The sequence below is a fragment of the Leptonychotes weddellii genome, chromosome 16 (assembly GCF_054177405.1).
Source record: "Leptonychotes weddellii isolate Sample4059 chromosome 16, ASM5417740v2, whole genome shotgun sequence".
Classification (NCBI taxonomy): Eukaryota; Metazoa; Chordata; class Mammalia; order Carnivora; family Phocidae; genus Leptonychotes; species Leptonychotes weddellii.
The window spans coordinates 3,911,767-3,936,840 of NC_138384.1; the positions used below are offsets into that span (position 1 = coordinate 3,911,767).

Consider the following 25,074-nt stretch of genomic DNA (forward strand, 5'->3'; position numbering starts at 1 on the left):
CCGCCACAGCACTTTCTCTAAAATGGGAATGTGATTTTGGTCCCTAGGAACAGCCTGCCACAACTCTTCAGGAGAAAAGGCTCCAGCAGAGCATACAAGCGCTCAGGGTTTGGCACTCACCTACCTAGCCAGACCCATCAGCAAATTCCCCCCACAGCTGGTGCCGCAGCTCTCTCTGCTCACTTCCACGCCGCTGTGCACACTGGAGTCTCTTGCACCAGGGGCCTTCTCTCTGGCCTCGAGGACTTCTCACACCATAGAACTCTGTCACTTCCAGAGTCTCAGCTATACCAACTATTTTCCCAACAAACCTGCGGAGTTACTCACTCTAGATTTTAAGTTGATTAGTCTCTCCCACACTCAACTGTGAACTTCCTCAATATATGGACTGTGCTGTATCTTTCACCAATTTGTTCATCAATACATACTTATTGAGCACTGATATGTTCGAGGCCCTGGAGATGTATCAGTGAACAAATCAAAGAAATCCCTGCTCTGGTTAAACTTATGCTCATCTCTGACATACAATTAGGCTCTCTACCTGGAAGGCTGACAGCTCTGTGGCTCTTGAATTGCAGGAATTAATGGCATCTGCTCTGACCGGGTCAACAAAGGATGACTGCCATGGTCCACTAACAGGGTATGGGAGGGGGGGGGGGCTGAAAGCACTGTACTGGCATCAGTAACTATCCTCTGATCTCAGGATTACATCACTGAGAGACAACCCAGAAAATGAAACAAAATACCGGATTATCTGATACAGAAGTCAGTCACCTGGATTCAAGAAACTACACAACAGAGATAAAGAGAACCATGAAAAACCTTAAAAGATGCTTAGAGATCACCCATGCATTCTTTTTTTTTTTTTTAATAGTAAATGCTACACCCCATGTGGGGCTTGAACTCACAACCCTGAGATCAAGAGTCACATGCTCTGCCAACTAAGCCAGCCAGGTGCTCCACCCACTCATTCTTTTCTTTTTTTTAAGATTCTATTTATTTATTTGACAGAGAGACAGAGAAAGAGAGCGTACGCACACACACACAAGCAGGGGGCGCAACAGAGGGAGAGGGAGAAGCAAGCTCCCTGCTGAGCAGGGGCCTGATGCACCTGATCCCAGGACCCCAGGATCATGACGTGAGCCAAAGGCAGACGATATTCAACCGACTGAGCCACCCAGGCACCCACCACCCACTCATTCTTAATGCAGACATTATAATCAATCTGAATACTTCATCAGCAGTCTATCCTTATTCAGGTGTCATTACTAAAAGGTATTTCTACGGAGGACCAATCCGTCCCTCACGGTTCTGCACACTGTGGTCCTAATCTTCATTTCCAGAATGAGAAATACCAAAACAAACCCATATGCAGTCCTGAACAAATTGAATGACAACCAGGTGTTCTCTTTATTTCCTCCAACTGGTTCCTCCGTCAAATAACTTACCCACTGCACACACAGCAGGGGCAAGACACTGTGCTGACAGTGGAGGTGCTGGAGGAGAACCAGACCTCAAGAAAGCCTTCCTGCGCCACCAGGTCACTCGAGGGTCCTTATTCAGAGCAACTGCCAAGGCTCTAGTTAGACAACCACGTGTGTGGTGTTCCCCTCCACCAGGCAGGGCCCTCTCTGGGCACAGTGCCCACACAGGGCCCAGAAGGCTGCAGGCCTCCATGAACGGCTGACTGACTCACAGAGGAAAGACAGGGCATCTACAAAATCAAAGTTCACAGGGGCCTCAAAGCTCACTGTGCACAATACATACATGGCATTCCTTTCCTTTTTCATAGGACAGTGAAGGACTAATTACCAAAGCTAATTCAAATCTATCTTTCAACCCAAAAAGAAATCAATGTCAAAGAAACAAAATGACAGGGGCGCCCGGGTGGCTCAGTTGTTTAAGCGTCTGCCTTCGGCTCAGGTCATGATCCCAAGGTCCCAGGATCGAGTCCCGCGGGATCCAGCCCTGCACTGGGCTCCCTGCCTGTCGGGAAGCCTGCTTCTTCCTCTCCCACTCCCCCTGCTTGTGTTCCCCCTCTGGCTGTGTCCTCTCCATCAAATAAATAAATTAAAAGAATCTTTACAAAAAAAAAAAAAAAGGAAACAAAATGACAATGTACTTTACTTTCTGTCCACCCTAGAAAGAAAAGCCTATTTGTTCAACATGTGCCCTGGGATAAGAGGTAGTAAACTCTTTGCAAACTCAGCTGTGGTAATTCTGTGTCCAAGACCAGTCACTAGGCTATTGCTACAGTGTCATCCTGTGTGAAGTTCAAGTTATAGTCAGCTAAGCTTCCAGCCAAAACTGTAGAGAATGCTTCTCAGATAAAAAAAAAAACAAAACACAACGCTCTTAACTCTTTCTCACTGAACACTAGTCAAGTTAAATTTTAAAATTTAAAATTTGTGTTCCTCGCACTTAACTCATAATACATTTGTGGCAGGAAAAGCCAAGAGTTCAATAAGAAGATGGAACCAAGGGGCGCCTGGGTGGCTCAGTCCTTAACCGTCTGCCTTCGGCTCAGGTCATGGTCCCAGCCAGGGTCCTGGGATCGAGCCCCGCATCGGGCTCCCTGCTCAGCAGGAAGCCTGCTTCTCCCTCTCCCACTCCCCCTGCTTGTGTTCCCTCTCTGTCTTTGTCAAATAAATAAATAAAATCTTTAAAAAAAAAAAAAGATGGAACCAAGAGTAATTAGTTTAGGGACATCTGGGTGGCTCAGTCGGTTGAGCATCTGACTCTTGATTTCGGCTCAGGTCATGATCTTGGGGTCGTGGGATGGAGCCCACTTGGGCTCCAAGCTCCGCATGTAGTCTGCATGAGACTGTCTCCCTCGCCCTCTGCCCCTCTCCCCCACTCTCTGTCGATCTCTCTCCCTCTATCGCCCTCTCTCTAAGATAAGTGAATTAATAAAATCTTTAAAAAAAATTATTTTAGCACGTTTGTTTAGAAATGGAGGCAAGAATTTCCTAAACTGACAAATCCATGACCGGCAACAAAAAAGGGTAACAAGAATTTCTGAAAACAAATTGGCTAAATACTGTACATACAACCTCAGAGAAATTTTGACTACGAGCAGACTTCAGGATGAATCAAAAAGCTCACCCCAGCTCTCTGGGACATGAGATGGTCACAGTTCGAATGAGCCGTGCGGCAGTCTGGGCTGTTCCCACACCGTCCACACTGGGTCCCACCCACAACGCAGAACAGCTCTACGGCTCTGGGGAATGGATCTGTACTTAAGATACTTTTGTCCCATACAAACCTCAACACAGGCGCTAGCACACAGCAAGAGCTGGATAAATGTTGCTGAAAAGGAATTAGTCAGAAATCCCCATCTGAAGTCCCAATGTGACAGATCTTCAAAGGGGCAAAATTTTCAGGTTTTTCACGCACTCAGTGCTACAATTACATAGTATCACCTCTCACAGCGGTATGTACACGTATTTTTGTTGTTGTTCATACCTAACCTAGACCGAATGAGTTAAAAAATTTTATCCAAAATAGGGCGCCTGGGTGGCTCAGTTGGTTCAGCGACTGCCTTCGGCTCAGGTCATGATCCCGGAGTCCCTGGATCGAGTCCCGCATCGGGCTCCCTGCTCGGCAGGGAGTCTGCTTCTCCCTCTGACCCTCCCCCCTCTCATGTGCTCTCTCTCTCATTCTCTCTCTCTCAAATAAATAAATAAAAAATCTTTAAAAAAAAAAAAATTTTATCCAAAATATGATTTAGTTAATCTTATGGTAAAACGTTCAACAAGTTAAGTGAAACAAGCTGAAAACAAAGCCATATGGAGGCTCTGAAACCTGAGCGTGGCTGCAATATCCGGGCGGAACTGCCTAAAACCCAGATCTGGGGGCCTGCCCACAAGAAGCCATGCCCAGGAGGTCTGGCTGGCCATCAGGGTGCCAGATGATTCCCAAAGGAGAAGACTATGACCAAGAGTCACAACGTAAGAAATACTATCACATAGGATGATTCCAAATTTCCAACATCTACTATAAAAAGGACTGAAGGGAAGCATTTCAAATTATTAACCTCATTAAGTCACCTCAGGGTTGTGAGACACTATGGTTGACATGTGTTTCTTGTACTTTCTTTATTTCCAAGGATCATAAGGAAGGAACAAATGCTTGTTTTTATAAAGATGCTCCCCCCCACAAAATAAAGTGAATAATGTCCCCAAATGGCCTTCCCTAACAAATCCATCCAATTCTACCACTGAGGACAGTCAAGAGCTATTTGCCTAGGGGTGCCTGGGTGGCTCAGTCATTAAACGTCTGCCTTCAGCTCAGGTCAGGATCCCAGAGTCCTGGGATCGAGCCCCGCATCAGGCTCCCTGCTCGGCAGGAGGCCCGCTTCTCCCTCTCCCACTCCCCCTGCTTGTGTTCCCTCTCTCGCTGTCTCTCTCTCTGTCAAATAAATAAATAAAATCTTAAAAAAAAAAAAAAAGAGCTATTTGCCTTGCATTAATCCGCCTCAGATGTCCCCAAAAGAATGCCCTACCTTTTTCCCCTCAAAGTTCTGGGGTTTAACATGCTTGGGGTGCTGAAGTGAGCAGAAGTGCTGAATATTCCCAGATCTGGAGGACAGCCAAAAGATTGAAACCTCTGACAGCCCATGAAGTACCTCAACTAACCCCCTGGAAACCATCGCCACCAGCAATGCTAACACAGAGTGGTACTACCACTTTTTAAAACCTGTGGTTTTATTACAAAAACTGTGGGTTCCCATAGACCCCCACCTGCTTACAAGATCAAAGGCAGTCTTTGGCTTGGACTCTCTCGAGGTCCTTCAGCTCTCCTCTGACTCCTGCCCCATCACTTCACCCTAAACATCATTTCAGCCAAAAACCTCTCCCGGGTCCCTAAACAAGCCTCAGGTTTTGGGACTTGGTTCCTCTGCATACTCTCTCCCATATGCCCTTGTCCTCTTGTTTCTCTGCCCAAACGTCACCTTTTTAGAAGAGCATCTTCCCAGCTTTCCCGGACACTCAGTCAGATTGAACTCTTCCTGTTCAATCCACCTTCCACCTCAACATCTCTTGAGCCATGCCACCTCTCTCCACTGCACTCTCCCTATTTTTTTAAAAGATTTTATTTATTTCCAGAGAGAGCGTGGAAGAGAGGGAGTGAGAGTACAGAGGGAGTGAGAGTACAGAGGGAGCGGCAGGCAGAGGGAGCGGCAGGCAGAGGAAGAAGCAGGCTCCCCACTTGAGCAAGGAGCCCGATGATGCAGGGCTTGATCCCAGGACACTGGGATCATGACCTGAGCTGAAGGCAGACGCTTCACTTGACTGAGCCATTCAGATGTCCCCACTGCACACTCTCTAAACAAAAATCCAGAAACCCTCCTACCTGATCTTCCGATGGCCACTGTGACCCCATTATACCGAGTCTATTCTACACAGGGCTGTCAGAGAGTGAGCCCACACTGCAACATGGCTATGTGGTTCCATGCTATATAAGCCCCTCCTTCCAGGTTTTTCTCAGGATAAAGTCATTAACACCTAAGAAAGCCTACAAGGTTGGACAGACCCTGGTCCGCCTCTCCTCTAGGACACTGAGCTCTGCATACACAGGGTTTCTCTGAGTCCTCTTATGTGCTCTCAATGCCCTCCAGCCACAGGGCCTATGCACAGGCAGTCCGCACTGTCTTACACAGTGCATCTCCCCTAAGGAGCCACTGCCAGGGAAACACTTCCCTGACTTCCCCAGGCCATGCCAACACGCTGTGTCCCCTTCCTTTGGGACACACTTCTCAGCTTGGAATGACACATGCATTACTGTGATTATCTGATCAGCAACTGTGTCCCTCACCAGACAGTAAGCTCCCTGGTAGGAGGGACAATGTTTTTGCTTGTCACCGAATCCTCAGTGCCTGGTACACAGTAGCCCCTCAATAACTATTTGCTGAATGAATGAATGAATGAAAATTCTTGACAATGTTCTTCACACTTCCGTTACAGGAATTACCACCCGAAATCAGGATTCACCAATTAAGCCTGTTTCTCTCCCCTCTGCTACCCTGTGAACTTTTTCTGAAGCACAGGAACTCTCTTCAGCTCTATATTCCTAATGCCCAGGCGCCAGAAATTTTTGTTTGAACAATCACAAAAGATACAAAGTCCTTTATATGTGGTTCTGAATAAAAGTGTCTGATAGCCTACACATTAATTCCAAATCAAACAGAATGCTACCCTTGGAAGACCTGATTTTGCATTTGATTAGAATCAGAAGTGGCTGAATGCTGTTGCCTCTGGGGAGAGGGACCTGAGGTGGGCAATGGGAAAGTGTTTTATTTTCTGCCATTGTAGCACTTTGATTAAAACAAAGGGGGGGAGAAGAAAACCTGATTTTAATAAAAGATGGGAAAACCCAGGCTAACTACCAATTCCCCCACTATTCACTCGAGCTGGTAACCTACCAATCTCTCCAACTAAGGAAAGGTTCATCCTCTCAATAACCTCTAGTGAAGAGGGGGGACCAAGAGACAAGAATCTGAATTTGATTCAGATCTCTTTTTACTATACAAAAACTGGATGGCATGGCTGCTGTAACTGAGGGGTTGAATTCTTCAAAATACCATTTCTTAAAAAAAAAAAAAAAGTGTTTGGACATTTTATTACTCAGAAATTTCTAGAACACTTCCACAGTTCTCAGTATACTTTAACCTCCAGAATATCTGCTCCATTCCCTGGCAAAAATCAGGTAAAAAGAAGAAAATTACTATGCTTGAAGACATGCCTTCTAAAATTTTAAAAACAAGATTTGCTCCAAACAGTTCAGCTCAGTGACCATCTGGCTAAACGGACCATACAATGGAACAACAAAAACGCCCAGCAGAAAAAAGCATGGAAAACATATATCACCTCTGGAGTTTGTGTTTTAAAAAAATCAATACTGGGGCGCCTGGGTGGCTCAGTCATTAAGCATCTGCCTTCAGGGGTGCCTGGGTGGCTCAGTCAGTTGAGCATCTGCCTTAGGCTCAGGTCATGATCCCAGGGACCTGGGATCGAGTCCTGAATCGGGCTCCCTGCTCAGCGGGGAGTCTGCTTCTGCCTCCCTCTCTCGCTCTGTTTCTCTATCTCAAGTAAATAAATAAAATCTTAAAAAAAAAAAAAAAAAAAAGCATCTGCCTTCAGCTCAGGTCATGATCCCAGGGTCCTGGGATCCAGCCCTGCATCAGCTTCCCTGCTACGCGGGAACCCTGCTTCTCCCTCTCCCACTCCCCCGCTTGTGTTCCCTCTCTCGCTGTGTCTGTCAAATGAATAAATAAAATCTTTAAAAAAAACCAAAATCAATACAGACACACCCCACACACAATTTAGTAATGAATAACGTATTAGCAACTCTTAGTAAGATTACTATCTTTAACGTTTCAATTTGGAAGGGGGGGAACCTGGGTGGCTCAGTCGGTTGAGCATCCAACTCTTGATTTGGGGTCAGATCATGATCTCAGGGTCCTGGGATGGAGCCCCACATCGGACTCCGTGCTCAGCGGAGAGTCTGTTTCTCCCTCTACCCCTCCCCCTGCTCATGTGTGCACTCTCTCTCTCAAATTAATAAATAAAATCTTAACATTTCAGGGGCGCCTGGGTGGCTCAGTCGGTTCTGTCTGCCTTCGGCTCGGGTCATGATCCCAGGGTCCTGGGATCAAGCCCCTCATCGGGCTCCCTGCTCCGTGGGAAGCCTGTTCTCCCTCTCCCACTCCCCCTGCTTGTGTTCCCTCTCTCGCCTTGTCTCTCTCTGTCAAAAAAAATTTTTTTTAATCTTAAAAAAAAATCTTTAAACATTTCAATTTTTATTTCATGCATTCACCCATTCCGTAAACTTTCATTGAGGAAGTGCTATGGCAAAGTCACCATGTGAAGCCCTATGTCTTTACCAGTCTCTTGTAGAAAAGCAGTCTGGCAAAGCAGAAAAAACAAAGAATTCAGAAGTCCAAAGGCCTGCTTGCAAGGCCCTGATCACACATTCGACAGCCATGGGACTTCAAGTCACAAGCCGTCAGGGTCTCACTTCATTCTGTAAAACGGTGATGACAACACAGTGGCCATAAGGATCAAACAAGGTACAGCACTTTATAAACTATGAAGCTTACACACTGCACAACATTCCTCAAATGTTGATTACTGTAACATTTAGTGTTTTATTATTAATATGTTCTTCCTTGTCCAATCATGGGATCTACTCAGAAGACCTACTTCAGGTCTCAAATAAATATACACATCTTGGCAGCCATCTAAGTGGAATTACTACTTAAAATATCAAGAGACATACTTTACAACACCGGGCAAGACTCAAAAAACTCCAGAATAGGGGCACCTGGGTGGCTCAGTCAGTTAAGCTTCTGCCTTCAGCCCAGGTCATGACCCCACCATTTTGGAATCTTCTTGGGATCGAACGGAGGTGGGGCCTGCTTCTCCCTCCCCCTACACTTGCGCTCTCCCTCGCCCGCACTCTCTTTCTCTAACTCTCAAATAAATAAATAAAACCTTAAAAAAAAACAAAAAACTCTAGAATTAAATTTCACTGTCAAATTCTCTTCCATTTCCCCTAAAGCTTCAACAAGTCATATCAAAAGGAAAAAAAATTAAGATTTTCAGAAAGAAGAGGGAGAGTATTTCAATGACATAAGATGAAAGTCTCTCAAGAGAGGCACTGCTTCTCTAGAGTTATAAGATGTCTAAAATAGGAGAAACCCAAAAAAACACTAAAATCCTCTTGTTATTAGAATACCAAATAAATTCGTAAGTTAATTAGTCCTAACTAAATTTAAATGAATATAATAAAATTTAAAATGCACTCCTTATATCCAGGGCAAAGGATGTCATCATGTTTCTGTGAGAACAAGTAAACAATGCAGACTATAACCTGTTACACCAAAATGCAAATCAAAATTTTCTACACAGAATCATCTTAAATGTTCTTGAGCAGTTCCATTTCAGGAGGTCTGTGGCTTGCAAATGTAACTTATACAGACATCTAGCTTTATTCGATACATTTTACAACACAAGTATTTGTGACATGTACTCATAATAATGCAAAACCACCATTTTTGTGGACAGTGGGAGACCCAAGTGGAGAAAATAGTCTGGAAAGCTGTCCCCACCACTTCTAGCACAACCAGCAGGTCTCATCTCAGAACAACAGCTCCAGGGGGGCGCACCATTCACGGCACTCTGCCCTTCCCACCCCAGCCAGCAAGCTGTCTGCATACAGTACAGAGAAATGAAACAATTTTTTTTTAAAGATTTATTTATTTATTTTAGAGAGAGAGAGAGAGAGCACAAGCAGAAGGGGGGAGAGAGAGAATCTCAAGCAGACTCCATGCTGAGCACAGAGCCCGACGCAGGGCTTGATCTCACAACCTTGAGAAATGACCTGAGCTGAAACCAAGAGCCAGACGCATAATCGACTGCGCCACCCAGGATCCCCGAAAAAATTTCCCTCCTAAAACAAGAACAAATGGGGTAAGAAAATCTGCCACCATCATATATGATGAAAAGGGAGCAAAGAAAGCGGGAGGAAAGGAAAAAGGCAACTAGATGTAAAAATCAAGTACCGAAGGTACAAGAGTGGGGATCCCAGCCTTTCTACTGGGAGCTACTTTCACTTGTAGTGCATCAGTTATGACACTCTTGAATCAGACAGTGTAGGCTTAGGAGACGTCCCTCAAGCCGATACCAAAAACATAAATTAAGAATTAATCTGAAGAATGACAACCACTAAAGCTGCAGACAAAGCCCAAAAGGGAGGGGTCTGAGAATCACAAGAGTAGCACGTGGACACATGGCGGCAGGCATTGGGGTAACGCTCCCTGCACATTACCATCTAACAATTCTCCAGTAAGCCTGAAAAGAAAACTCCAGGAACATATGCTCTAATCCTCCCTGCACTACCTTACTCTCCCAGTCCTAAGCCACACCTCTAGCGACTCTATACCTCACCCACTCTACGCCCAGAAGAGGGCACCCAGAGAACCGTATGTGTCAAGACAAGAGGGCAGAATGGAGTTATTGGCCAACAGATTCTGGTTTCTCAGGTCTTCTGCTGGAATGGGGTCATGGATGAGGAGCTTTCAAATAGTCAGAAAAGAGCCAGCTCATGGAAAGTCTACATTTTGAAGATCCTCACCCAGGTTTATGATCGATTCTATGATGTCTGATCCTTGAAACAAATACTATGAACATACCCCACGAGCTACCTTTATGTCACCTACACTAGTCCTTAATCCAGCCTGTAGTGACAAAAATGGTCACAAACAGACCTCTGTGGGGGGAGGGATCACTTCAATAAACGGGCAAACTGCAATCCAAGCATACGTAAGTCTTTGGAAATGAACATCTACACTGCTGAAGTAGCACTAAAGGGACAAATGACAGTAATCCAATGGCCCGAGGCCAATAAATTCCACTTCAAACAGATTTATCTGTTTTGTGCCACTCTGATACTTGCATGGGAGGCAGTAAATAGAAATGTAACAGCCTAATTACAAATCCAAAAGTGAGCTCTTCCTACAATTTCTCATGCTTTAGTGTATTATCAGTAAGAAGTGTCCTCAGCAACCACCTTTAATAATCCACTTGAAAAACCAGATCCATTAACAGCAAATACTCACATGTCTGCAATCAGTAAAAACACAAAGAGTAACAAAAAAGAACCCTGATGTAACTAATAATTCAAGTAGAGATGATACAACGTTTCTCAATTACCTGAATATTACACTCCGAACATGGCACAAAGTAAAGATGCCACGAGGTTTGTCATTAAATAATCATTAAACCTTGTAATCCTTTCCTCCTTTCAGTTTTCCTATGTGAACCACTATTTAAATCATGCGGGTTCCACATAAAAGTGCACTGTAATGTACGTCCTAACTTTTGCTCTAGAGAGGAATTTGGAATGAGGCAGATCCACTTAGCATTCACTGTAATTTCAATAAACAGTGGTCCCAACAAGATGGCTCAAGAGCATGAGGTCAGGGCCCTGGACACACCTCACCTGCACTGCTACTCTGTAAACCAGAGCAGCAACCATCAACTCACAAACTTTAAATGGCATATCTAGTCTTAGGACATGTCTGGTATTTTGCTGTCACTGTGCAAAGGAAAATCAGGATCTCCAAATATCCTGCATTTCAGATAATTTTATTTAATTCAGCTGCTATGTGAGACTCTGATAAAAATGTATCTTTTGAGAATTACTAATAGAGCTGTCAGTTATAAACAGATATTCAATGACACAGTAACACTCTGCCATATGCTGTAAATTGGATCCAAGAAATTCCATAGTATAAAATGTGGGGGATCCGCTACTGTGAGGTAATGAAAAGACTGGAGTGAGCCCGCTTCAGAGGACCAGGACAGAAGCAGCCCCGGTGATATTCAAACAGGGGGTAGGAGGCGCTGTTGAGGGAATCTCACTACAAACAACTTCAATGACCACAAAAACCTCTTCTGGTTTAAGGGAAAACTGGTCAGTTCAAACTAATTATGCCAAATCATTTCATCAGACAACAAATATTCATAAATGAGAGATGTACTTACACTTCAACTGTAAAGTTCATCCTTTGTATTTGTTAAAATGTTGAAAGCTACTGGCATTAGAAATGTTTCCAAGTTCTGCACTGGTTCACTTCAATCCAGGGAACCGATTCAATCAGTAATAGGGAAACAGGATATAATCTATATAAATTTTCGAAACTGTACCCGTAACAATTCAATTTTATTATAAAACCCTTACTATTAATTTGTGGTTTTCATGCCCAACTGTAAACAAGTAATACACTAACACCCTGCTTAGCACATAGTAAGTGATCACTATTTGTTGAATGAATGAATGGATGACCACTGACGCTGCAGGATCCTCAGGACCAAAGGTAACTGAATGAAAACAAATTTCTTAAAATGCTCAGCCTGACTCAAGCAGGATACAACCATGAAAGCCTGTCACATGATTTCATTACTTGTTTTCATTACTATTCTTTTAAAAAGAAAATTAAGAGAAATCAAACTAATCCTCTGCCACCTTCTCCATGCTAGAACTTACCAGCATTTAGATCACTCTTAAAAATAAACCCAACAAAAGAATAAACTCAAAGAGTTACTAATATTTATGTTCAGCTGACTTCGGCCACTGCAATTTTCTAAAGATGTGTATAAGCAATATTGTAGTATAAAACATAAACACTAGAACAATGAACGCAAACGAAATTACAATTAAGTTTACATACCGTCACAGCTAATTATCATTTCAATCAATTTGCATTTTAATGGATGCTTATAATAATGGACTGAATTAGGGGCACCTGGCTGGCTCAGTAGGTGGAGTGTGCAACTCTTGATCTCGGGGTTGTGAGTTCGAGCCCCACAGTGGGTGTAGAGGCTACTTACAAAAATAAAATCTTGAAAAAAAACAATGGACTGAATTATCCCTAAACATGTTTTCTTCGTTTCCCAAAATCACTATGCATATTACATTACACATCAGCCCACAATCAATCTTGTACCTGTTCTTACTAACTTTAATGAGCTATGCACATTAATATTTAAGTTGAGAAAGCAGCAAATACCAAATCTCTTAAGAAAATCTGTCAAGTATACATGTGTAAAAATTATTCAAACACTAAACCCCTTTTTGTGTGTTCAAAGAACCATACTAAATACTCACAAAAGTAGATGTACAAGCGAACAAAAAGTTAAAGGGGAAAACTTCTACTGCAAACTACAGTACCAAAAATGTGACAGAATTCCAGCCTCCTGTAAGATCTCATTAAAAAAAAAAAAAAAAAGGTTCTCGCGTTTTAAATTTCACGACACACATTAATTACAATAGCTATTAAAATCGACTTCATTTCCTAAAGAGCGAGAAAAACCAATTTACAGAGGGTTAGTATTTACCGGCCACCAGTTTTCCCAGTAGCTACTTTCACTTTCCCATATTTAACTTGAAAGCACCCTGGGATGGTATAAAGTGCAGTAATTTCTAGGGATTAGATGTCAAAAAACCAGGGGTCTAAAGCAAACTTGAAAGATAACACCACATGAGTAACTGTAATACCACAAAAGTAATTGTAATGGGGGGCGGGGGCTCGACTCTATACTTATGTACATCTCCCTAGAAGAGAAAGGTGCGTTCTACCCTTCTTCCCACTACGGCATTATAATAAACGGCCCCTAAACTTTAGATACAGCTGAGACATGGCGCGTTAGTGTCAGCCAGGCTGGGATGGATTCGTGCAAAAGATGTCACTCTGATGCAAGTAAAAGTACGGTCCTGGCGACTCAATTTCCAGTTCTCTTTGCAACAGTAACCTAAGGCTGCTCCTCGGTGACTCGAGTCCATAAACCAGAAAAGCAGCAAACCCCCCGCGGTCAATCAAGCTGAGGAAGCAACCTTCGGGGACATGTGGGCAGCGAGGCACCCCCACGCCCTGGGGTCCCGCTCGGCGCGGAGCAGCGAGCCAAGCGCCTGGAGGGCCCTTGCCGCTGCGGGGCCTTCCGAAGCACCCCCTCCCCGGCTGCCTCTCCGGGGCGCCCAGGGCCCCCTCCGCACCCCCAGCTCCCCCGCGGTCCACCCGGAGATTAACCCCTTCGCGTCCCCGTGCCCTCCGCAGGCGGCCCGACGCCCCTCCCCGCTGCTCCCCCGCGGCCAGGCCCTGAGGGCTCCGCGCGGGGCGGCGGCGGGCGGCCGGGGCGCGGCGGCGGCGGGAGGCCGGGGCCTAGTCCGGGGCAGCGTGTCCCAGCGCCCTCCCCCACTCCCACACGCTCGCTCCGGGCAGGGCGCGCCCGCCCGCCCCGGCGCCGCTCGCCGCGGCCTGGGGCCGCTCCTGCCCAGGACGCGGGCCGCCGGCTACCTGCGGGTTGCGGAGGGCCATGGCGGCCCGTTTCAATGAGCCTCGGCGCTCGTCCGACTCCTCACGCTGCTTCCCCCGCCGCCGCCATCTTCTCGCCCGCACATACACACTCGCATCGGCCGCCGCGCCTGCGCACTGGCTGAGCGCCGCGGGGCGCGGGGAGGCCGGGCGCGCCGGGCGCGTGCTGCGCCTGCGCGGCCGACAGGTGGGCGTGCGCGGCGGGAGCCGGCCTGGTGGCCTGTGAGCCCGCGCCCCTCAGCGTTGCCGGGCCCCGGGCGGCGCACTGGGGGTCCCGGGCCCCGGCAGCGGTGCCGGAAAGGCAAAGGACGGGGGACGGAGGTGATAACGCCAAATCGCCCAGCCGGTCCGGGCTTCTCACCTGCTAGGAGGCCACCCGGGTGCTGGGCGAGACTCGGGACAGTCCGGAGCCTGAGGTCGGCCCGGGCCCCGGAGCCGCAAAGTCTCCCTAGGCCGGAGTCTCCCAAGTGAGCGCCGAAGGCCCCGGAAGAGTCCCCCTGTTGATGGCGATAACACTTCCGTCCATTCATTCATTTATTCACTCTTCATTCCACAAACATTGTCTGCGAGCCCACTCTGTGCCACGCCTATTGCCAGGCAGTGGAGAAAATTCAAATAAAACGCACGCGTAAAGCGCTCAGCATTGGGGCCTGGCAAATAGTAAGCACTCAGGAAGTGCTACCTATTACACACATACTTGCACGTATGCAGACAGATCCAACTTTTGGGTCACTGAACCCAGCAACAGTGAGCCCCCTACCCGACCACGCAGTTTACCATCTGATTTGGCCCCCTTTCTGGGTGTTTGACTGCGGACATGTTACTTCTTTCTTTCAGCTTTGTTTTCCTCACCTACGAATGAGACCAATGCAATTTCTTACCTCAAAGGCTTTCACTGAGGATCGTATTAGATGAGTGTGAACAAACTGGCCAAGAGAGCCAGCCCTCAAAAAAAAAAAAAAAGTAGCTACCGTGATTATTATCCACACTCCTTATCATTGGGTTCACTTGTTCAACAAACGTACACAGAGAGCCTACTATTGCCAGACCCCGAGCTAAGAAGCAGAGATCAACAGTAAGATCCATTGCTACATTCTGTTAAGACAGAGGGCCTGGTCATTTCAAAAATGGGACACCATGAAAAATATCAGGGGGAGGGAGGATATTGCTCTAAAATAAAAGAGCTAAAAATATAACCAAATACAATGGGTGAATCGGGATCCTGGTGTGTTTTTTAAGTGAGTAGGTATCTTTTGACAATCAGAGAAATTTGAGTGTGGCTTGTTACTGGTATTTGTAATGGTATACTAATGATATTGTGCAAGTGTGAGAGAATGTTCTTATTGTTAGAATACGCCTCTGAAGAATTTCGGGATGAATGTCATAATGCCTGTGAGTTCTTTTTTTTTAAAAAATATTTTATTTATTTATTTGACAGAGAGCGAGAGCAGGAACACAAGCAGGGGGAGAGGGAGAGGGAGAAGCAGGCTTCCCGCCGAGCAGGGAGCCTAATGTGGGGCTCGATCCCAGGATCTTGGGATCATGACCTGAGCTGAAGGCAGACGCTTAACGACTGAGCCACCCAGGCGCCCCTGTGAGTTCTTTTTTATTTTTTATTTTTTTTTATAAAGATTTTATTTATTTATTTATTTGAGAGAGAGAGAGAAACAGCATGAGAGGGGATAGGGTCAGAGGGAGAAGCAGGCTCCCCGCCAAACCGGGAGCCCGATGCGGGACTCGATTCAGGGACTCCAGGATCATGACCTGAGCCAAAGGCAGTCGCTGAACCAACTGAGCCACCCAGGCGCCCTGTGAGTTCTTTTTTAATAGTTCACCAAAAAACAGTGTATAAAGACAGGCAGCTATACATAGAAAGCAAATGAGGAAAATGTGAACAATTGGATCAAAGTGGTACTATCAACTTTTCTGTATGTTTGAAAAAGTATATAACAAAAAGCTGGGGGAACAGTATAATATTGTATCCATGCTTTGGTTACAAGAGAAAAATTATATCTGCATGTGGATAAAGACAAAGGGATGCAAAAACCCAGTGGTGTTGTTATGGTGGTTGATGTCTGATTTTTATCATAATCGTGCATAAAAATTAAATGGGACCTAATTCTCATTTTCAAATCACCCACAGAGATATTAACACATGGTTTCAATACAAGGATGTAGATGGTAAAGAGAAAATATCAACAGTTAACCCTGGGCCCCCCAGTGCTGAGTAGGCCCTGGTATTTGCAACCAGTTTAGGGGCATTGGAGGAACCCAGAGTCAACATAGGCCTGAATTAAAATCTGGACTCCTTCACTCACTGGTTGTGTGAACGTCAGCAGGTTACTTAACCTTTCTGTAAATCTTTTGTAAAAAGAGGTATGGTAGGGAAAATAATATCAGCCCCCTTCCCAACCCAAAAATATCTACGTCCTAATCCCCAGAATCTATGAATACATGACCTCACATGACAAAAAGAACTTTACAGATGTAATTATATCAAAGACCTTAAAATGAAGAGATCATTCTGGATTATCTGGGTGGGCCCAGGTAAGCACAAGGATCTGTATAAGGGAAAGAAGGAGGAGGCTGGAGAGTCAATCAGACAAGGAAATGTGGCAACAGAAGCAGAGTGGGGGGAGAGAGAGAGAGATTGATCTGAAGATGCTGTGCTGCTAGCTTTGAAGGTGGAGGAAGGGGCCAGGAGGCAAGGAATCCAGGCAGCCTCTAGAAGTTGGAAAACACAAAGAAACAGATTTCTTCCTAGTTCTTCCAGAAGGAACATAGCCTTGCCCACACCTGGATTTTAGTAAATCTTCTGACCTACAAAATTGTAAAATAATCATTTGTAAACCAGTAAATTTGCAGTCATTCCTTACAGCAACAATAGGAAATTAACACAGGGAATAATATCCCCTACTTTGCAAACATGTTGCCAGGAGGACATGAAGTGATGGCTCAGCACGTGGAATATGGTGCCTGGCAGTTTTTAACTACTGTTCAACAAATAGAAGGGACTTTTTGTTATATCTAGGGAGGGTGTAAGCGTTCTCCAAAGAGGTAACACTTGAGCAAAGTCTTGAGGATTATGTCTTGAGAAGGGATCCGTATTTCCCCGTCCAAACCAGCAGATAGGGGCACCTGAGTGGCTCAGTCGTTACGTGTCTGCCTTGGGCCCAGGTCATGATCCAGGGGGGGTCCTGGGATCTAGCCCAGCATCGGGCTCCCTGCTCAGCGGGGAGTCTGCTTCTCCCTATCCCTCTGCCCCTCACCCCCACTCATGCTCGCTCTCTCAAATAAATAAATAAAATCTTTAAAAATAAATAAATAAATAAACTTGTGGATACATGGTCTGACAAGCAGGAGTTAATTCTTGGATTCCCAGAAGACAGGCTATTTTTTTTTTAAAAGATTTTATTTATTTATTTGACACAGAGAGAGGGAACACAAGAAAGGGGAGTGGGAGAGGGGGAAGCAGGCTTCCTGCTGAGCAGGGAGCCCGATGTGGGGCTCAATCCCAGGACCCTGGGATCATGACCTGAGCCGAAGGCAGACGCTTAACAACTGAGCCACCCAGGTGCCCCATGACAGGCTATTTCTATTAGGCCTTTCCTACCTGGAAAATTCTTTTCTGGAATTCTGAGGGTACGGAGGAATACCACTAGCTCTATGACCTTGGGCAAGTACATAACCTTTCTGGATCTCAGTTTCTTCATCTGAAAAATGGGAGAAACAATACCTGGCAGAGGTGTAGTGAAAATGAATAAAGCAACAAGATAACTTATGTAAATTGCTTGGTAAAATATCCAGCAAACAGCAAGAGCTCAGTAAATAGTGGAAACTATCATTATCCCCAGACTCCTTGGAAAAGAAAGTGATGTTTGCACAGGAAGGATGTAGTGCATTTGATGGAATTTATTGCTGATAATGAAATTCAAGCTTTCAAACAAAAATTGGAATTTTGGAAAACATGTCCACCATTGTGAGCTGGGCAGCTTCCCAATACTTAAAGACTTTTCTGGTGGGATTAGTGGTGATAGTAACAAACATGATTTTTTTTTTAATAATGAATAATGGAATGTTTCAGCATTTGGAAGATCTGCATAACTCAGTGAATCAATATTTTCCAAAAGACCCATATGGGATAGTATAAAACCATGCAGGAGTGAAAGATCCATTCAAAGTACAAGACAGACCAATGGATATTAATCTAACAGAGTACAAAAAGTTCATTGATATGATTTCACATTCCACTTTGCAGTTTTTCTTTAAGAAATCTGTCTGCTTTTGGCAGTGATGAAGAAAAATATCCACAATTATCTAAAAACATCACTCTTAAAAAATAAATAATAAAATAAAACAGATTAAAAATTAAAAACATCACTCCTTTTGAGAAATATACTTTTTAGGAAAATATCCCTCCGTCTCTTTCCTAACCACATTCTCTGTGTGAGGCTGAATTTTCTTCATACACCTCAATCAAAGCAACATATTGCTACAGACTGAATTCAGCAGCAGATATGAGAACCCAGCTGTTTTCCTTTAAGCCAGACATTAACGAACTTTACAAAAATCCACCATTCGGGGTCCCTGGGTGGCTCAGTTAGTTAAGCAATACTCTTGATCTAAGCCCAGGTCTTGACCTCAAGGTCAGGAGTTCAAGCCCTGCAGGTTCCACATTGGGCGTGGAGTCTACTTAAAAAAAGAAAAATCTACCATCATGCCATTCTTCTCACCCAAATTATTTGCTTCAGAAAATAGTTATTTTTCATTAAAAAAAAAATGTTATGGGGTACTTGGGTGGCTCAGTCAGCTAAGCATCTGACTTCAGCTCGGGTCATGATCTCAAGGTCCTGGGATGGAGCCCAAGTTGGGCTCCCTGCCTAGCGGAGAGTCTGCTTGTCCCTCTGCCCCTCCCAATACTCATGCTCTCTCTCTTTCTCAAATAAATAAAATCATTTAAAAATATATTATTTTTATGTTGACGTACAATGTGTTTATGATTAATACATTACTATACTTATTTTTAAATGTCTCAGTTTTCATTCCTAAATGGTAAAAAACAGTAGACATAACTTGGAAAAACAAAGGCTTTCTGAGGTCAGCAATAATTCTGAAGAATGTAAGGAGGTTTGAGAATGACAGCTCCCAAGTACCAGGCAGGCTGCCTCTTTGCTTTGCTCATCTGCCCAGAACTTTCTTTCCCCTCACTCACTCAGCTCTCTGATGGCCACCATCTCTGAAAGGAGGTCTCTGGCCACTCTGACCCTAATGGCCACCTCTCCACCTTCCCACCTGTTATCCTGCTTTTTTTTTCTCCAAAACACTTACCACTAGCTGCCAGTCTGTGGAGTCTTTACTTCATGTGTGGATCATCTGTCTCCTCCCCTAGGGCCCTAAGCTCCAGGAAGCCCGGGGCTTGGTCCTATTCCCTGATATTTTCCCAGCATCTACAATAGCTTCAGACATATGCCAGCCACTCAATAAATATCTGTTGAATGAATGAATGGCCTCATTTAATTCTCACAAGACCCAGTGAGGTGGACGTTATTGGCTTCCCCGTTTTAGGGCTGGGGAAACCGAAAGAAGTCAAGCAACCTGCCTAAACCTGTACCTCTAATAAGTGGGGCAGATTGAGATGAAAAACATGGGTGTGTCAAATGCAGAATTGGGATCTTATTTGGAAACTAAGTCAAGCCAAGTACCATACAAAGATGTTTTTGAGACAACGTGGGAGTATAAGCGAAGCATAGAGGAGACCATGGAATTACTTCTCAATAAATGTGTTAGGTGTGCTAGCTGCATGGAGTCTATGTTCGAAAATACCCCTTCTGGTTTTAGGAGATGTATGCTCAAGACGTAGAGGTGAAAGATGTGATGTATGATGCTTTAAAATATTTGAGGAAAGCACAGAAAGAAGAAAGGAGAGGATGAGGCAAACATGGCAGACTGTTGGTAGCTGGGGATCATGGGATGTAGGGGCGTCTGTCCAGGTCTTCTGAGAAGCCAGAGTGAAGATATACCGGAGGGAACCTCCTGCGGGGCAAACGGGAGGGAGCCAGCCGAGGCGGGAGCCTGCAGACTGGGCTGTGGGGCTGTTCCCTGGGAGCAGAGGGGGACCAAGAAGGCCTGGGTAGGAGTCGCCTTCGGCTACAGCTCGATCTTTAAAATGTTTCCGTGGGGGTGTTTCCGTGGGACCGTCAACGCCCCTGAGCCACATTTCCCATCAGGGGGTCCCATGTGTCTCAGGAAAGAACCTGCCTAGTGTGAGTATCCTAGGGCTGCTGTAACAAAGTATCACAGACCAGGGGCTTACCCCAGGGGGAATTTGTCCTCTCACAGCTGTGGAGGCCAGAAGTCTGGAATCAATGTGTGGGCAGCAGGTGTGGCCTCCTTCTGGAAGCTCTGGGGAGAATCTGCCCCAGGCTTCCCTCCAGCCTCTGGGGTTGGCACGCCTCGGCTTGTGGCTGCATGGCTCCCATCTCTGCCTCTGTGGTCACCTGGCCTTCTACTGTGGGACTCTGTCTCTATGTCCCTTAATAAAACCAACACGGAGGACGTCATCCCGAACCCAATGGAACCTCAGGTGGTGCGCTTGAGCCCCTGATTGCAGCTTACTCCACAGGACACATTATGTGAAACCTGTTTAGCACTAAACATCAAGGCCACACTCGGCCAGGCTGCCCTGGGAGCACACGGGGACCCGGCCCGTGCACTGGCCCTGGCGTCCCGAGCACATCCGCTCACCTTTTGATTTCTTCTCATTCTCTTGTTTTCCCTTTCGTTTTCAGTGGCAGAACTCATAGAGTTGAAGTGTCTTAAGTATCCATACAACGCAGCTCCTCACTCACACATCATCTTTATGTCCTCGTCCCTGCCCTCCCCCAGGTCTGGCATAGCCCCAGACAAGGACGCCTCCACGGCCAGGGGAGACCCTGCTAAGGAAGCACAGTGAAGACAAGGTGAGAAGAACCGCTGGTCTGGATTGCGTCTTCAATGCTGAGGGCAAGCCATCAGGAGACCGTGGCAGAACAACTGATTTCCCGGAGCTCGGGTTCCAGGTAATGGGGGAAGCCCTCCCACCTCAGAGGTTGGATCCCAGGATCAGTTGAGACACGAATGTGACATGACTCCAGTCTCGTAAAATGAGCCATTAGCCACGGTGGGTGCACTCACATTAGTAATGAGTTCAAGTGGCGACATTGCAATCTGATGCCTTTCATTTGTCTCGGTCCAGTCCCCCTTACAAGCCTTCCCTTTTCTTTCCCACTCAGCCAAGAATTGCTTGTTTTTCACTGACTTTCAGCTACCTTAGGTTTTTCTTGTCTGCCAGACAGCTCAGAGGGAAAACACACACATGCTCTTCCAATCTCCTGTAGCCTACAAAAATAAGTATCTTTTCTACTCTAAAGGCAAGATTAATTTTTATGACAAAATCAAGAAATAAAAAAAATAATCCATGACCCCAGCACTCTGGCACAAACACTATGACGTCTGGATTTTTTTTCGCCCTAAGCCTGTGGTTAACACAGATGGGACGGGATTCTCCAGAGCGGACTTGGGAGTCCACCAGTCTGAGCTCAGCTCCCAGCTACCCACTCAGCAGCGGGGGAACTGTGGGCAAGCTGGCTGCTGAAAGCTTCCATTTCCCTTCTCACATGGTCAACAGGATTAAATGAACTCATATATATCGGCTAGAGTGCCGTAACCTAGGGATCGGAGAGAGGAGTCAGCCAAGGCACCCCAAGCAACCGATACCAAATGACCCTGTAAGGGATGTGGTGGGGCATGAGCTGGCGGGGAGAGGAGCTCCGCCACTAGAGGAGTCCCCACAGTACCTGGAAAATAGGGCTGGACTGTCTGAGAGTCTTGGCAGAGAGAATATCGGAGAAACAGGCAGGGGGCAGGTCATATAATGACACCTACCATGTATTGAGGGTTGTGTGTTAGGCACTTGGATTACATTTTTTTGTATGCATCAGTCCATCATTTATTCATGTATGTATTCGTTTAACAAAAGGGCATTGAGCTGCTACCATTTGCAAGTATTAATTTAGATGCTGGAGATGGGAGGGAAAGTGACAGAGAATGTATCCATTTACCATATACAGATACACACATGTTCTGAGCTCATGCTGTCCATGCAGGTTGTCCCCAGCATTTCACCATCACTGAGAACACTGCCATGAAATGTGGGGTTCTTAACACATCTCCTTCCGACTTTATTTTTTATTATGAATTGAATAAGCAATCACTTGGTGGCTGGGGAACACATTTCAGCTGGGGGATCACCCTAGCGTTTCCCGACAGGTGTGACTCCCCATAAGGGAGGCCACTTACTGCTGACAACACTGAGCAGGAGACTGCTTGTCTTTGTCCCATCGAGTGCTGGTCAGTCAAAGCCACGAGGTTCCCCCGTTCTGCCCCAATAATTATGACTTTGCTCTGTGGAGGCAAGGTCTGCACACGCCTTGCTTTCCATTAGAGACTCAACCCTAGGCATAATCCCTGACATGTGGTGAGTGTTACACTGATACTTGATGAATGAATGAACAGCTGGGGCCCTGAGAATATTCCAACCATACCTCGAGTCTCCAGACACGGAGGCAACAGCTTTGAGCCTTCAAAGCCCACCCTCACGTTTTCTCCGAAGTAGAGATTCTCTTTCTTCTGATCCATGACAAACTAGGTCTTCGAAACATGACAAGGTGATCCGGCTAGTTAAAAACAGGAAAATCAGTGCCTCGCACCTTGCCTGGACTATAACTATACCCTACTAATGCAATATCCTCCCACTCTACCCTGCCGCTTCCGTCTACTGTCCACGCAGTGACCAGAGAGCCTGTTAAAACTCACACTTGATCCTGTCCCTCTTCTGCTCAAGACCCTCCACTGGCCCCCATCACTGAGTACAAATCCATACAGTGACCTACAAGGCCCCCCCCCCCCGCAATCTGGTCCTGCTCCCTCCCCACCTTCTCCTCCTCTCCTTAACACCCTCTCCGCTCTAGCACACTGGACTCCCTGCTGTTCCTCCTACCCCAGGACATTAGCACTTGCTCGTCCATCTGCCTGGAATGTCCTCCCCACATGCCCATGGCTACTCCCTCACTCTCTCATGAGGGCTTCTCTGGTTGCCCTTGATAACGTGGAACGGCCCCAAACTGCTTATCCTCTTCTTTGTTTCTTTTTTCTCCTTAGGACATACCCCTCACATGCCTATATTTAATCCATTTTCTTTAATGTATGTCTTGCCCCCTAAAATTGAAGCTCCAGGAAAGCAGAGATATTTATGTTTTGTTCACTGCAATATCCTTAGAGCCTAGGACAGCACCTGTCACATAAGTGTCCCATAAATATGTGCTGATTTAATTAAGTGCTTGGTGAATGAACTCAAATGGGGTCTCCTGAGAGCCAAGACAAGTCACTTTCTTTATCTGGGGTCTTCTCTAGGGACATTTGGAGGATGTCCCCAAATCTCTAAGATCTCTTTCACCTCTGACAACCATTACCTCCAAACAAACATCAAGATTTTGACTACTCATCTAGACTTTTTTTTTTTCCTTTGAAATGTGCTCTAAAGCATGCTGGCCTTTAGCTCCACCACACTCAAAGTCACCCTGGGGATTTCTTCCTGCGTTAACAGCCCCAGAGCCATCTGTGTGGAAGGTTACAGGCGGCTGCCAGTTCTTTGACACTCTGCACTGAGAGATGGAGTCTGCTTCCCTCCCCTTGAATTGCTGGCCCCAGGACTTGCTTTGACCAACAGAATGTAATGTAAGCAACATTGTCTGAGTTCCGTTCATGGAACCCAGTCCCTGTGGTGTAAGAAGCCCGAGTGACACGGAGGGGCCACATGGGGGAGAATGAGGTGTTCCTGCCCTCCCCCTCTGCTGGGCTCCCAGCCAAAGGCCACACCCACTGGCAGCCACATGTGGGAGCCGCCTGGGATGCCCCAACCCAGTTGAGACCCCAGATGACAGCAGCCCCAGCTCTTGCCACAGAGAGAAAAGAATGGCCCAGCTGAGCCCACGACATCGTAAGAGGTAAGTCATGGTGGTTGTGTTAAGCCACTATATTTCGGGTGACCTGTTACGCACTCAAAAACAATCAAATGCCCTGGTCTGTTGGGGCTGCTATACCAGAATACCGTAATTTCATAATTCTGGATGGCTTAAACAGTAAAAATACATTTCTCACAGTGCTGGAGTCTGCGAAGTCCAAGATTAAGACACTGACGGGTTCAGTGTCCGAGGAGGATCCGCTCCCCCGTTCATAGATGGCATCTTTACTCTGTGTCTTCACAGATGGAGAGGGGAGGGAGCTCTCGGGGTCTCCCTGATAAGGGCACTAATCCCATCCATCAGGCTCCACCCTCGAGACCTAATCACCTCCCAAAGGTCCCACCTCATAATACCATCACAATGGGGGGGTTAGGATTTCAACATATGGGTTTGGGGTGGGGAGTGTAGACAAACATTCAGTCTATAGCATCAAACAATCTCTAAAACACATACAAAAACATATTCCTGGGGGATGATGACAAATAAACAAAACCTCCTGAGGAGTTTTTGCCTTTTGTTTTTACTTAAATTTTTAAAACACTGATGCCAGACCCAATCCTAGACCAGTCAGTCAAAGTCTCCGGGTGTGGGCCGGGGCACAGGTCGGGGGGGGGTTGGTTGGGGAGCTTCATAAAACACCTGGCTGGCCGGCCACTAGAGGCAACATGATCTCTCACAGTTCCGTCGCTTAGCAGTGCCCTTCCCTCTGTCTAAAACACCCTTCCCTAATGCTCCAGGCTAGCAAACTCCCACTGACTCATCGTGTGCATCCCAGCCCCAGCATTGCTGGAAACCACACAAGCTTTGGATTCAGGTAGACGTGGGTCACAGTCCTGCCACCAATTCGCTATGTGAACTTGGGTGAAGTACTTTGGGTTTCCAAACCTCAGTGTCTTCATCCATGAAATGGAGCTAATTCCAGGGGGGATTATGTGGGGCTATTTGTGCCAGGCATCCGGCACAGTGCTGGGTCCTTAGCATGAACTCGATCAACACAAGAGAGTAGTAGTGGTGGGGAGGAGTCCTTGTCGTTGCAGCAGACAGAGTAGTGACACGAGTAATAGTCCGTAGCAACAGAAGAAATGTGCTGGTCTGCCCTGCACCCTATCCCCTTTCTAGAATAATCTTGCTCCTTCC

At 46.1% G+C, this 25,074-nt stretch overlaps 1 protein-coding gene across 2 annotated transcripts in view; it reads right to left on the bottom strand.

Annotated features, from left to right (window-relative positions):
- The window catches only part of USP10 (ubiquitin specific peptidase 10), a 75,774-nt gene extending 61,780 nt beyond the window's left edge, over positions 1–13,994 (bottom strand). The window contains exon 1 of one of the 2 annotated variants that reach the window (XM_081806303.1): positions 13,859–13,994. In XM_081806303.1, the coding sequence (XP_081662429.1) occupies positions 13,859–13,879 (21 nt within the window). In that variant the 5' untranslated portion in view covers positions 13,880–13,994. The remainder of the gene's footprint in view (positions 1–13,858) is intronic. The other variant, XM_081806304.1, reaches the window with a different exon arrangement.
- Between the last annotated feature and the right edge of the window lie 11,080 nt (positions 13,995–25,074).